Source organism: Anguilla rostrata, chromosome 7 (assembly GCF_018555375.3).
Source record: "Anguilla rostrata isolate EN2019 chromosome 7, ASM1855537v3, whole genome shotgun sequence".
NCBI lineage: Eukaryota > Metazoa > Chordata > Actinopteri > Anguilliformes > Anguillidae > Anguilla > Anguilla rostrata.
Window position 1 is genome coordinate 51,001,134 of NC_057939.1, and position 12,729 is coordinate 51,013,862.

At 41.0% G+C, this 12,729-nt stretch overlaps 2 protein-coding genes across 8 annotated transcripts in view; one reads left to right on the plus strand and one right to left on the minus strand.

The window, feature by feature from the left end:
- Positions 1-8,736, plus strand: part of LOC135259949 (phospholipid-transporting ATPase ABCA1-like) — a 141,649-nt gene extending 132,913 nt beyond the window's left edge. For all 5 annotated transcript variants that reach the window (XM_064344933.1, XM_064344936.1, XM_064344935.1 and 2 more), the window contains 2 exons: positions 3,482-3,725; positions 7,344-8,736. In XM_064344933.1, coding sequence (XP_064201003.1) covers positions 3,482-3,725; positions 7,344-7,475 — 376 coding nt within the window. In that variant the 3' untranslated portion in view covers positions 7,476-8,736. The remainder of the gene's footprint in view (positions 1-3,481; positions 3,726-7,343) is intronic.
- Positions 7,741-12,729, minus strand: part of LOC135259950 (trans-2,3-enoyl-CoA reductase-like) — a 39,679-nt gene continuing 34,690 nt past the window's right edge. For 2 of the 3 annotated variants that reach the window (XM_064344939.1, XM_064344938.1), the window contains 3 exons: positions 10,714-10,790; positions 9,834-9,879; positions 8,734-9,689 (listed from right to left, as the gene is read on the minus strand). In XM_064344939.1, coding sequence (XP_064201009.1) covers positions 9,556-9,689; positions 9,834-9,879; positions 10,714-10,790 — 257 coding nt within the window. In that variant the 3' untranslated portion in view covers positions 8,734-9,555. Of the gene's footprint in view, positions 9,690-9,833; positions 9,880-10,713; positions 10,791-12,729 lie in introns of all 3 variants that reach the window. The other variant, XM_064344940.1, reaches the window with a different exon arrangement.

The window sequence follows — 12,729 nt, forward strand, 5'->3', positions numbered from 1 at the left end:
CAAAGATGGCGGCTAATTGATCGGAGTCGTGTTCTCGGTCGGACAAGGGTGTGTGATTACACGCGTACGCCCCAGAAGCCGTCTGAAATTCTCATCCCCGCCGACGACGGGACTTTTCTGCTGAACCGTGCGTAAGCGCAGCCTTTGCCTGTGCCAAAAAAGAAAAAAAACGTCCCCGCCATCTTCTGTTCTCCCAGATAACGAGGTGTCACCGTTTCTTCCCTGAATTGTGCCTAATGAGTGAACTTTAAAATGGTGGGATGTGCAGTGCCTCAGTCAAGGCTGCCTGCACCTTCCGCTGCGTTTCGTACAAATACGAGTTGTCAAAGGGCTGATTCAGGAACGTGTAATTGCAGCGACCGAAGCTCAACTGAAACCTTGTACTTGGCTATTTTTTTTTTTACATGAATTGCATTTCTTCAGTACTGAAATGACTGCTCCTATTTGCGTACATATAATTTCAGTACATAGTCAGAACATTATATTACATTGTTGAAGGTTTTTTATGTTCTGTATTTACAAGTTAAGTGTTGAAAAGTACACAAGTAATGTCATTACATACCGTATTAAGAACATAAAAAAGTATCCAATGAAAGTTATGATCTGTAAATGATTTCAAATTAAATTATTTTAGATTATTAATGCTTTGATAGAGTCAAATATAATACTTCTTGCATTGCCTTTAATTCAGCTGAGAAAGCAACCATGAGGTTCAAGCAGAAGACATTAAAATCACATTCATAGCATTGCAAGTTCAAGCACCCTACTTCCTTTAACAACATTTTTTTCAATTAAAAACATATTTATAGTTTATTTTTGCTACCACCTGCAGTTGACTGTGCTCCTCTCTCTCTCTCTCTATCTCCATTCTGTACTGTAAATACTGTACTTTCAAAGTTTTTTTGTTTTTGGATGGCACTGCTGGTGCACATGTCAGAAGATAAATATTCATTTATTTAGTTCTTGAATATTCACCTCAGCTTCCAGTATTGCTGCTTTGACTTGAAGGGTCAGTTCTGCTACTCATGCATATGCATTTAACATATGTATCCACACTACCACAGATCTGGCCATAAAACTTTTTTTTATTTTTTTATTTTTATTTTATTTTATATTTTTTAACGATGACACTAAAACAGATTTTGCTCCGGCCTCTGGGGTACTGTACAATTCAGTTTCACTGAGGCCATCTCTACTGAAATCTACTCCTCAACACACACGGGGATGGACGGAAGCGCTTTAGTCAGGCATTAAATTGCGCAGGGGAGCGGATCGCCACGGCGTGCGTCGTTCTTTCATGCTTTCGCGCAAAACTGCTCCGGCTGACACTTTAGTGGCCGTAATTACCGCTAGCTGGCCACGGGAAGGGCGAGATAAGAATAGTCGCCGTGGTGGCCGAGAGTAAAAGGCAAGGGCAGTAATGAGGATTATCCGGGCCCCAGAGATTTCTAACCTTTCGCAGAGGAGGGCCCCCTCGAAGCTCCCGTGGCCTCTGCGCAGCCGAGGGGGCGCAGGATTTACCGCACATTTAATTACCTCTACGGTCCCCGTCCATCCTGACGCGTGGCACTTATCGGCCGCAATGCGCGTAAAATATAAACATTAAGCGCTTGTTTCATTTAGCATAAAACAATGCGTTATGGTGAGGGCGCCGCTAACCACAAAATGGTGTCTTGTTTCTCCGTACGCTGGGCTGAGTTCACATCAGTTCGGTTAAAATCGAATTTCCGCATGCTTAAATTAAAGAACATTTTAGCCTTGAGGAAGTCTTGAGCACTGAAAGTAAGATTCTGGGTGGTTTGTGTGAACTTTGGGTGGGGGTGGGTGCGTGTGTGTGTCTTTCTTTGTGAGTACTGGTTTATTTGGTAAGTGAAAGTTTTTTTTTTTTTAAATGGAAATACTTTGAACATGCCAGTCTGAATTAGGAATGAAAACTCTGGTGTTGGTTAAAGAAGATTGCAGTGACATTAATTGATTGTAGTCAGTGTGTCAGGTTGCATTGTTTAATTGTTATGTCCTTTGTGCAAACAACTTCTTGTTATTTTCAGAACCAATTCAAATATGTAAACTCATTAGATAAAATAATGGACGTCATATTATTGAAAGATACTGTCATTATCACCAGAGTAATAAAAACAATCAGTTTCAATATTGTAATAGTAATCTCAATACAGTATGAATGAAACATGAAACAGTATTTTATGTAGTTCACTGAAATACATATTTGCAATGAACAATATTCTTCAAATGCAAGTCTGTTATTATCTTGCCTACACCAAAGTTTTTATATTTAAAATGGATATTTTCTTTTGCATAAGCAGGCTTGGGGAAATATTGTTTGTTTATATGTTTATGTTGAATAATGAACACAGTACCAGTATATTCCCTCTTTGAGTTTCATAGCTCATGTACCACAAGTGTGAGGTACAAAAAACATGCATTTTAAATATTATGGTAATAATATGCAAATAAACTGTTGCCTGCGTGCGTGCTCTTGGTTGCCTGGTTTTTCAAAATGCAGTAATTAAGCATGTAAGTCTAAGTACTTTACGACTTTTTTTGCTCTTGTTATTGATATGACCATAAACAAAGGACATGTTTGACTGGTGGTTCTCCTAATGATAATTGATGTTGCTGCTTTGTATCTCACCAGAGCTAAATACTTTTTAATCATGTCACACACTGCCTGACAATCTGCTATACCTTCTGCAACCAGACCCGCAGTAATCTCCAGAAGAACACAGGCATGCCTTCCTCCCCCAAATTTACTTAACATATCAGTTGGGGGTTGATGGCTTATGCTAATTAGGGAATAAGAATTAAGTGTTTTTGAGCATCTGCACTGAATGAACAAGTGCGCTGTATGCAAGAAGCACAGGATGCCCTTATCAGCTCTGGGCTGGTAGAGGGGTTTTGAACATCAGTCAGTAGCACTTTACATTAAGTTGCAGCTCTGCCCGTGTAGTTAAATTGTACCTAATTTGGTAACAAGAGGTTATTACTGAGTAACTCTTACATTGGTAGTAGTGAATAACAGCGAGCGGTATTTGTAATTACACATGTGAAACCAGCCCAGGCCTGTTACATCTCTCCTGCTAAGTTGAAATGATGCATTGTAAAATTAACAGGCAGGGCTTCTTTGTTATGTGTCACAAAGATATGGCCTATTAGTGTAGATATAATATTTTAAGAATTAAGAATACTGCTGTTGTTTCATGTTACCTACATTTGAGCTACTCAGTAATAACATGTTTGGCTGTTATTTAAAAAAAATTATTAAATAAATAAATAACAAGACTAATTGTCTATTAATATTACATGAGGTTCACATTTCAACAATTACCAAAGTGTCCGTGCAATGTAATTGACTTTGACAGATGACAATTTATAATTGTTATTTGATATCATTGCTGCCGTGCCCAATAGTGCACCCGTCATGGGCATATCTCCCTGATGTAGTACCTCATTTCTGTGTTGACAGGTTTGGGGAGGGGTACACGGTGATCGTGAGAGTGGGCGGGTCCCCTCCAGCCCTGGTTCCCGTGGAAACCTTCATGACGGAGATGTTCCCGGGGTGTGTGCTGAAGGAGAAGCACCACAACACCCTGCAGTACCAGCTGCCGGCCACTGAGGGCGCCCTCGCCAGCATCTTCAGCCAGTTCACAACCCACCAGGAGAGATTGGCCATTGAGGATTACTCTGTGTCTCAGACCACTCTGGATCAGGTACCGATAATCACTCTGTCTCACAAAAGAAATCTCACGATCTTCACCCCACGTCTATACGATGATCTACATCTTGTAAATAAGCAGTGTGTGTACATATGTAACAAGGGTAGGTCTCTAGTGAGTATAGAACCATGGCTAGCCATACCATGATGAGGGTATGATCAGCCCACTTAGCTAAAGACCAAGGTCCCCAGCCAAGTGAAATAACCTCACTATTGTCAAATTTGATAATGGATGCTCACATGCTAAGGTCTCTGAACGTTATATACCGACATACACAATACCCTCTTCCATGAAACTTGTTGAGCGTACAATGCTAACAGTTTCTGGTTGGATATACAGTACAAATCTGAAGGGTTCTCAGAGTGCCTAGAAGCAGACTACACAGTGCATAGACATTTCCGGAAATCTCTTTCACCGCGCACATAATCGTCAGCATGCCGAGCTCCACAGACCCCTGACCTCTGGAGCCACACAGCTTACAATTACCCAGAGAGTGAAGGAGTCTACTGCTCAGTGTTCCTCTTACAGAAGCCAGAAAGGTCACCCATCCACGAAACTGCGCACTCTTTTGAAAACCACCAACCCAAGAACTTTTCACATCATTACATGGCGGTGGGATCCTCTGTTCCGTAGTAAAACATGCTTCCCATTTCTAACTGACAGAAAACCTGCTTAAAGGATGAACTAAGTGAATTATTTATGCACTGTGTCCTCTTGCTGAACACCTCAAAACATAATCTGCAAATAAAAATGTGTTTGCGCTGAATTGATGAAAGGTTGAAACTTGATTTGCTTTTGAGAAATACTGAGTTTCCACTGTAATTCTGCTCTAGTTTTTGACTGTAGGTATCTGACAGGTTTCTATGCTCCCACTATATTTAGTCCCACTATATTTCCTACTTACATTTACACTCCAGCATGGCAATGCCCCCGGGCACAAAGCGAGGTCCATATAGAAATGGTTTTGTCGAAAACGGTGTGGAGGAACTTGACTGGCCTACACAGAGCCCTGACCTGAACCACATCCAACACCTTTGGGATTCATTGGAAAGCCAACTGCGAGGCAGGCCTAATCGCCCAATCAGTGCCCGACCTCACTAATGCTCTTCTGGCTGAATAGAGGCAAATCTTTGCAGCAATGCTCCAACATCTAGTATAAATCCTTCCCAGAAGAGTGGAGGTTGTTACAGCAGAAAAGAGTGGACCAACTCCATATTAATACCTATAACTTTGGATGAGATGTTGAATGTCAGGTGTCCACATACCTTTTGCCATGTAGTGTATATGCTTCCTTCTGGTTGAGGTGTACTCTAGATCTATTTTATCACATGCATATACAGTAATTCACTATAGATAATCACAACTTTAAATAAAAAAACATATAAAACACGTACAAGATTTGATAATCTGAAGAATTCGCATTCAGCATTGGATTTGGATAATTACCAAGTAAAGGTGCTTTCTATATAAATGCTGTAATATATTGTATGATTGACAGACTACAATAATTGTTATCTTGTGTTCGGAATAATCTGGCTTTCTCATACACTGGCTTTCTTTTGGTAAATGGTAAATGGACTGCATTTATATAGCGCTTTTATCCAAATCACGTTACAATTGATGCCTCTCATTCGCCAGAGCAGTTAGGGGTTAGGGGTAAGGTGTCTTGCTCAAGGACACTTCGACACGCCCAGGGCGGGGTTTGAACCGGCAACCCTCCGACTGCCAGACAATCCGTCTTACCTCCTGAGCTATGTCACCCCATCTTTTAATTAAAAGAGCTTGTATGAACTTGAAGACAATAGAACCTCATGTATAATTTTAAAGGACCATATGAATACCCCGTATTATTCAGACACAATAACTGAGAATATTTTCAGTCGTGAAGGAAAGTGTGAATACTTTCATGCAGGACTGTTTGATGCAGCCGGCCCAGGTTGTAACAGTGCGAAATTCGCACGCAGTTCCGAACAGTGCTGTTTTTATTCCTCTGTGAAGTCGCGAGATGGATCTGACACCTGGGTCCTTTCAGAGTGTATTGCTCTGTCTCTGATGTTTCTTTTCCTTTGTTTTTTTTTGTTGGGTTTTTTTTTTTTTTTTTATTAACGCGGTGAAAAAAAATTATTACCTGAAACCTGGATGGGTCTGCCAATTGGCAGAACCATTTCCTTTCTTCTAAAACGAAGTAACACACATGAAAAAGAAAAAAAAAACGTAATCTCCAGCATTCATTTAGAGTACTTTTTTTTCTGAGCATGGGTCTAAAGACAACGGTGCCTGTGTGGGAGGAAGGCGAATAAAGAGTATGTTAAGCCGCTGAGGCAGTTATTATTCTCCCTGATGTTCATCTAAAAAAAATAAAAATAGAATTACAGCCCAGAAAATTATATTTTATCTCAAATTTCTTTTCTTCTTTTTTTGAGCTGACTGAAACAAGCAAAAATTGGCACTGAAACATAAACCTACGCACTTATGAAAAATAAAAAAGAAAATAAATGATCTGGCTCTTTGAACTCCTTCCGCATTAGTGATATATAATGGTTTTAATCACATAAGTCACATTTGACCCAGCTTCTTTCCGTGGAGTCAAAGTCAGAATGATGCAGGAACTCACCAAGACAACAAACACTTTACTGAAGAAAGTAAAAGTTTATTGTAAATCACACTGGCCAGCGGGACGGTCACTGAAACGCAGCACTGTTCACGGTTCACCAATCCTTCCTCGCATATATATATATATATATACAGAATTGGCCTCAATGTTCATCACAGAGAGGGAGCAGTTTACTTGTTTCCTGGCTGTCAAAAACGGAATTTAGCTGGTAGGTTTCCCTCTACACCACAGCTTCCCAACTCCGTTCTACCATCCTGTAGGTTTTCATTATCAACCCTAAATTGGCACACCTGGTTCTACTCATTAGCAGCCCAACAAGATCTCTGAATGAGATGTGCTTTGTTGAATGAGGTGTTGGATGAGGTGTGCTTTGTTAGCATCGGAGTGAAATCCGTACAGGAGGGTAGGCCTCCAGGAACGGGATTGGGCAGCCCCGCTATGCCACTGCACAACAGTGACCTCTCTGGTCAGACGGGTAACTACAGTCTACCTGCTCTAGATGCAGAAGTCGTTGAGTCCCCAGGGAGAGTTTCTGCACAGATGATGAACTGCATGGTGACGAGAAGCTGTGATTGGCTATACCTATTTCAGTGGATATGCTTCCAAATTGAAGGAAGGATATTAGACTGAAGGGACGGGCTTACAAATGTCCTTTGGGTATTCAAAATTGAGAGAAATATTTTAAATATGAGCGGAAGTTTACAGGGGGTTCAAAAGTTCATAGAACTTCAGAAATTGCGAGAAAAATAATTTGACCGTTGAAGGACATTTAATAAACAAATAAATAAATAAATAAATAAAACCAGGGTTAAGAAATGAAATTTGCTCTCATGGGTTTCCTCCTTAATATTGACTTGAACTCCTAACATTTGGACAGAGGAATATTACGATTAGTATGTGGACCGCCTTTTTATTTTTTATTTTTTTGCGAATAAAGTTCAGTGCACCCCCCACATCTGGTGTGTGTTTGCGATAATAGTTCCTCCCTGCGTTTGCAGGTCTTCGTCAGTTTCGCCAGACACCAGCACGATGAGGAAGACTCCAAGGGAAAGGTGAATCCGGTGGACGTGCTGGCCGACGAGGTGCCCATGAAGCCCCTGAAGGACCTGAGTCTCACGGAGAAGGTTTAAGGCTGGAGAAGGACACACGTCCTCCTCTGCTACTAAAGAACAGCTTTATAGGCTGGGCCAGCACAGGGGCCAGTTAGAGATTATTTTTTTGGAAGTAATATTTTTTGTTATTATTATAATTATTTTTACATTAATTATCTACCTTGAAGTTATGAAAAAAATTGATTTTAATAAGATCTTTTTATCAGTCTTTGCCTGAAATTTTAATATGTTGTTATATTTATCAACTGAATTAAGAGTTTTAAGCATGCAACCTTTTTTTAAAAAAAGAGACTAAAGATAAAGTATGCCAAATTTGTAGAACCACAGAAACCCTTTTACTTTGATGCTGACAGAGATTTGACCAAAACAGCCCAAAATAGCACTTCCATTTAAAGAACATTAAAATGCGTTAATATGTTTAGTGAGATTTTATTCTTTGTAGCCCTTTCTTTCAAATATGCAGACTAATTGACTTTAGAAAACTCATTAAAAGATTGATTGAATAGGATAGAGAAGCATACTCTTAGGAAGAAGCTCAAGAGAAGATGTGTGAACGTAGAGCTTAAGGCTATCACTACACCTATGTCAGCTTTGTGTTCAGTTATGCTCGTTTCCATCCTCTCCTCTCTCTCGAACAACACTAATGTCTGTGGTTCAAATTGGGACAAACAGCATACATCTCTGGCAGAAGGATTTATGTCGGAAGTTAAAAATGTCAACCGATCACAACTCAAATTTGAAACTTTGACAACTTTTACTCGACAATACTGTACGCGCTGCAACACAGGAAGAGGTGAGGATATTTACTCTTCCTGTCTGGAAAAGGTTTTTCGTCCAAAAAATTACGCTTTACTCAGGGCTTTATGCACAAATAAAAATGGTTTTTTTGCCATTAGCTTTGCGCATTTTCAGTTATAAATATCATGTTAAATGTGTTCTGTGTTTCTGTCAGGGAGGAAAGAGAAAAGTAGTAACCATACGTGGATTTTATGTTTACATTGGATTTACCTCCTTCTAGAAGGAGCCACTAAACCTCACACAGAACTCATTTGCTTGGTAAGCAATGTCTTGCACTAGGCACTTTCTCAGATGCAAACAGTGCTTCATTTTGTGTATGCAGCTTAAATATTATGGATTATTTTGTGATTCCAGTGTAATTGATATGCCGTCCAATATTTCTGCTTTACAAACTTGTTTGCGAGGAGGAATTATGAATCATATTTGTACTGAATATTGCTTCATGCCACAACAGATGATTAAACATTTGCACACGCTGTAATAGGAATTTGAGTTTAATTTTGAAAATCCTGTCCTCTGTTTGTGTTCTGATTCACCTGGGCTGTTTAAAGACAGCAACTCCAACAATCTGAAGCTGATGCAGCTGCACTTGAGTTGCGCTAAGTGGTCACAGTTAAAACACTTTTCTCTATGTACAGAAAGTCTTCCATAAATAAATGTCTGTACACACATATTTCTGCATAATAATAATAATAATAATAATAATAATATGTGTACAAGCATGTATGCATTGTGTATAAGTTGGTTTGGACATTCATTTTAAAACAGACAGGTAACAAAGTACATTTTCCTAGTGAAAGCCAGGGCTGCAGTATTACAATAGTGCCATTCTGCGGCCTCAGTGTCATAAAAAGAGGAAAACAGGTGAACAAATGTCACGTCCAGCTTAACTGAAACCCAAAATGAAAACAGTTATCTTGACTTCTTCCTCACAGCGATCGGTGAGAAAAACATTCTCCCTCTCTCTCTCTCGCCCGCTGGTGCTGAAAGTTCACCTCTCTGGTTTGACCCCGTTTCCTCCACCTCTTCAGAGCTGAAGACTGGAACACCGCCCCCAACCCCCCCTCCTCCTCCTCCTCCTCCTCGGCTGCCCCCCCTGCCAGGGTAGCTCCGGGCATCGAACCCAGGCCTCACACCACGCTTCTCCCCCCCACCCCACCACCCCCCTGCCTTTCTTCTCCATTAAAGAGCATCATTAGGATTCGGTTACCGTAGCGGCGCGTCTCTTGCCTGGCCTCTGTTGCCAGGGCGGCATTATTTCCCAATCCCGCGGGCGGTGCTCCGGCCCCCCCGCCGCTTCCTACAGTACGAAAGGGATGACGGCGGCTCTCCGGTAGGCCCCGCCCCCTCCGTTCCTCCGCCTCAGGTACTTATGGCGCCTCTTCCTCGCCCTCAGCAGCATCTGGGTCGACACCAGCGCCGCGAAGACCGCCACTAATGAACAGGGAAGCAGCAGGGGTTTTTGTTCAAAAAACTTTTTTAGCTAGCATCCTGCAGACCTTCGAGCACAGAAAAGACACGTTTATCGCTTTTCTAAAGCAGACAGAGAAAATTGTCGACATGCTCGGTGCAACTTACCAGGGACGGTTTGAGTCATGATGGCAAAACTTATCCAGGCTCCAATCTGAACATCAGAGAAACAGAAACAGACACACAATCACTGATTCAAATCTTATCTTACAACATTTATGAGCAATTAGACCCAAATAAGGGGTATTCACAAATTTATAATTAGGTCCTTAAAAATGGAATTCACAATATTTTTTCTAATGTGCCTCATGTAATCGTCCTTGCGCTCACATTAAAGTTTTGTGCCAGAAATCACAACTGCAGTAATATTCTTCTATCAAGAGGTTGTTAGGAACATGGATAGCACTTTATTTGAACTACACCCCATAAAGCCTGTGTGTAACTCATATACACAGCCATAATCAAGACATAAGACCTGCCGTGATAGGCCATTACAGCGTACTGCGACTCACGACAAGCATCATATCACTTTCATAATACATGCTTCAGTTTTACAGTGCAGATTTCAAAGCTGTTGCTGTTGCAAACTGTTATACTTCGTGACTGCTTATGACAGGAAGCTGTAGATGATCAAAGCGGCAAGTATTTAAACAAGCCTGTAGCTAGTTTATTCTGGAGATAGAGACACCCTCTTAGTCACTGTTAATGTAATCATCGATTATAACGATAAAACAGACGCTATGTTAATAGTTGAAATTATAAAAATTTTGGTTCGCAGCCAAATTGGAATAACTGAGGTGCAAGCTATTTATTTAATTTATCTATTTATCCTAATGACATAATCATTTGTTGAGGCATTTCTGACTCTCCAAGATACATGTCCTTTGTGTTGAGACATGGAAGTATGTTTTCCTTTTGACAAAACTTTTGACAAATGATTTTTGTGATTAGCACTGCACAAATAAGGCTTTGCAAGCACAGGCCTTACCTCGTAGGTGTACTGCGGACAGTGAACCAGCTTAAAGAGCCAGGAGAAGGGGTTACAGGTGGGCCCAGGGTGCAAACCTTCAGATTTAATTAGAAAAAAAAGACAAGATAATTAAATAAGGGAACAATGGGTCTCCTTCTGGGACGAAAGTCCAGATCCAGGCACATCACACACACATATCTGTCTAGTATTCATTTACAGCCACCTGGATTAAGTGGTACGGAATGTGGAGATCTTCACGCTTTGTGTTAAGAGACAATTTCATTAAAGCACTCCGGATAGCCATATATATATATATATATATATAAGGTGATGGGAAGAAATGAAAGTCATTACACCTGTTTAATGAGCTCTGAAGGTACAGTCAAGAGTACTGAAGATTTTTGGCGAAAGCGGAGACGTGGAGAATTGATGAAAACATTCTCTAAAAAAAACAACCAGAGAACTACTCAATTTGAAAGGTGCAAATTGATCTTAATTTAAAATCTCAGATTTATTTATTTATTTTATGTATTTGTCATTTGAAATGTGAAAATAAGGACATGCAAATGAGAATTTGAGTAGCAGAGCTCTCGGAACGGAACTCTATTTTTAGGACTTTGAGGCACACTTGCTTTAACGTTCACCCTCGACTCATTTTGTGAAAATCGTTCGACGTTCGCGACGCGGCCCCAGAGGAGTCAGAAATGTTTTTAAAACGTCTATGTTTCGTGACCCCGAAAGTCCCGGGGTTTTAAAAGTGATAAATGGCTGAGACTCTGGAGGTGACACGTCCCGCCGAGGCACATTCTCGGCGTAGCGATTCGCCCGACGGCCAGGATCACATCTTGACCTTGCCGGGGCCGGGTGCGAAGGAACGGCCCCCACGGGGGCGATGGCAAATTTGCGGCAGCGTTACCGAGGGATGGGCGTGACGAGCAGCAGTGGATGTGTGTTTATTAAATAACATGAATATTTCATCGGCTCAGGAATGGGGGAAAAACACGTTTAAAGCACATTTAACCCGGTCGGTACGGGCACGGTTTGGGGACCAGTCTCCCAAAAAGCCACATCGCCACTTATCAATACAGAGCATGTTTTAAAAGAGCCGGCTGTTCTGTGAGACAACATCGTGCTGCTCTCTTGAGTGGCTGAAACAAGGAATAATTGACCACTAAAGTGCGGCTTTTCTGAATCCTCCATTAGGCCTGAATCTTAAGAGTATCTTAAGAGTACCCAATGGCGAGTTTCATTAAATTACAATCACTAGGCAGATGCTCTTATCCAGAGCGACGTACAACGGCGGAGGATATCAGTGTTGCTCTCAGGAATACAAAAAATTTAGACTGAGCTCTGAAACATCCATTTGGGCTTGGCCAAATCTGTAGCCCCTAACTGGAATTCGCATGACTCTATCTAGCACGTGCACATAGCAGCGTGTATCATCATGGAACAACTGACCCGTTGTTAAACGTAAGCGTTAAATCCGTTTTAACATTTTTGTTTCACTTAAATGGAGCGAGTTTTATCTTTTTCCCACATGTATGCCATACGCCCTTTCACAGGCAAAGATACCGGGGCTGCAAGAGGTCCTCTTTTCATGGGTGACATGCTCATTTCAAAGTGTCCAATGAAGCGCCGGTATGAATATTCATCACTCATGAATATGCAAATGCTGCTCTGACAGGGCACAATTTCATTGGTGTCTCAAAAGCCCCCAGTGAAATCTTTTGACAAAATTAAGAAAGGTGTTCCGTAACACCCCGAACTTCACAGTTCACATCCGCTAAATTGGCGGCTGCCCACCCGCCACCAGTTTAAAGGTTTCAAAATGATCTTTTACCAGCGCAGATACACTTGAATACCTAACTTCAAACAACATTCCTTTGCAGAATTTCTCTGTGGTGTACAGGCTGTTTTTCAGTTTTTTAAACCAATTTAAGAAAAAAAAAATCCAGTATGCAGTGCTGTTCAGCTATCCAAACATACCAGAAGGCTAATCTAAAGCTCTCAGATTTATTTTCTTTTTCCTCAACA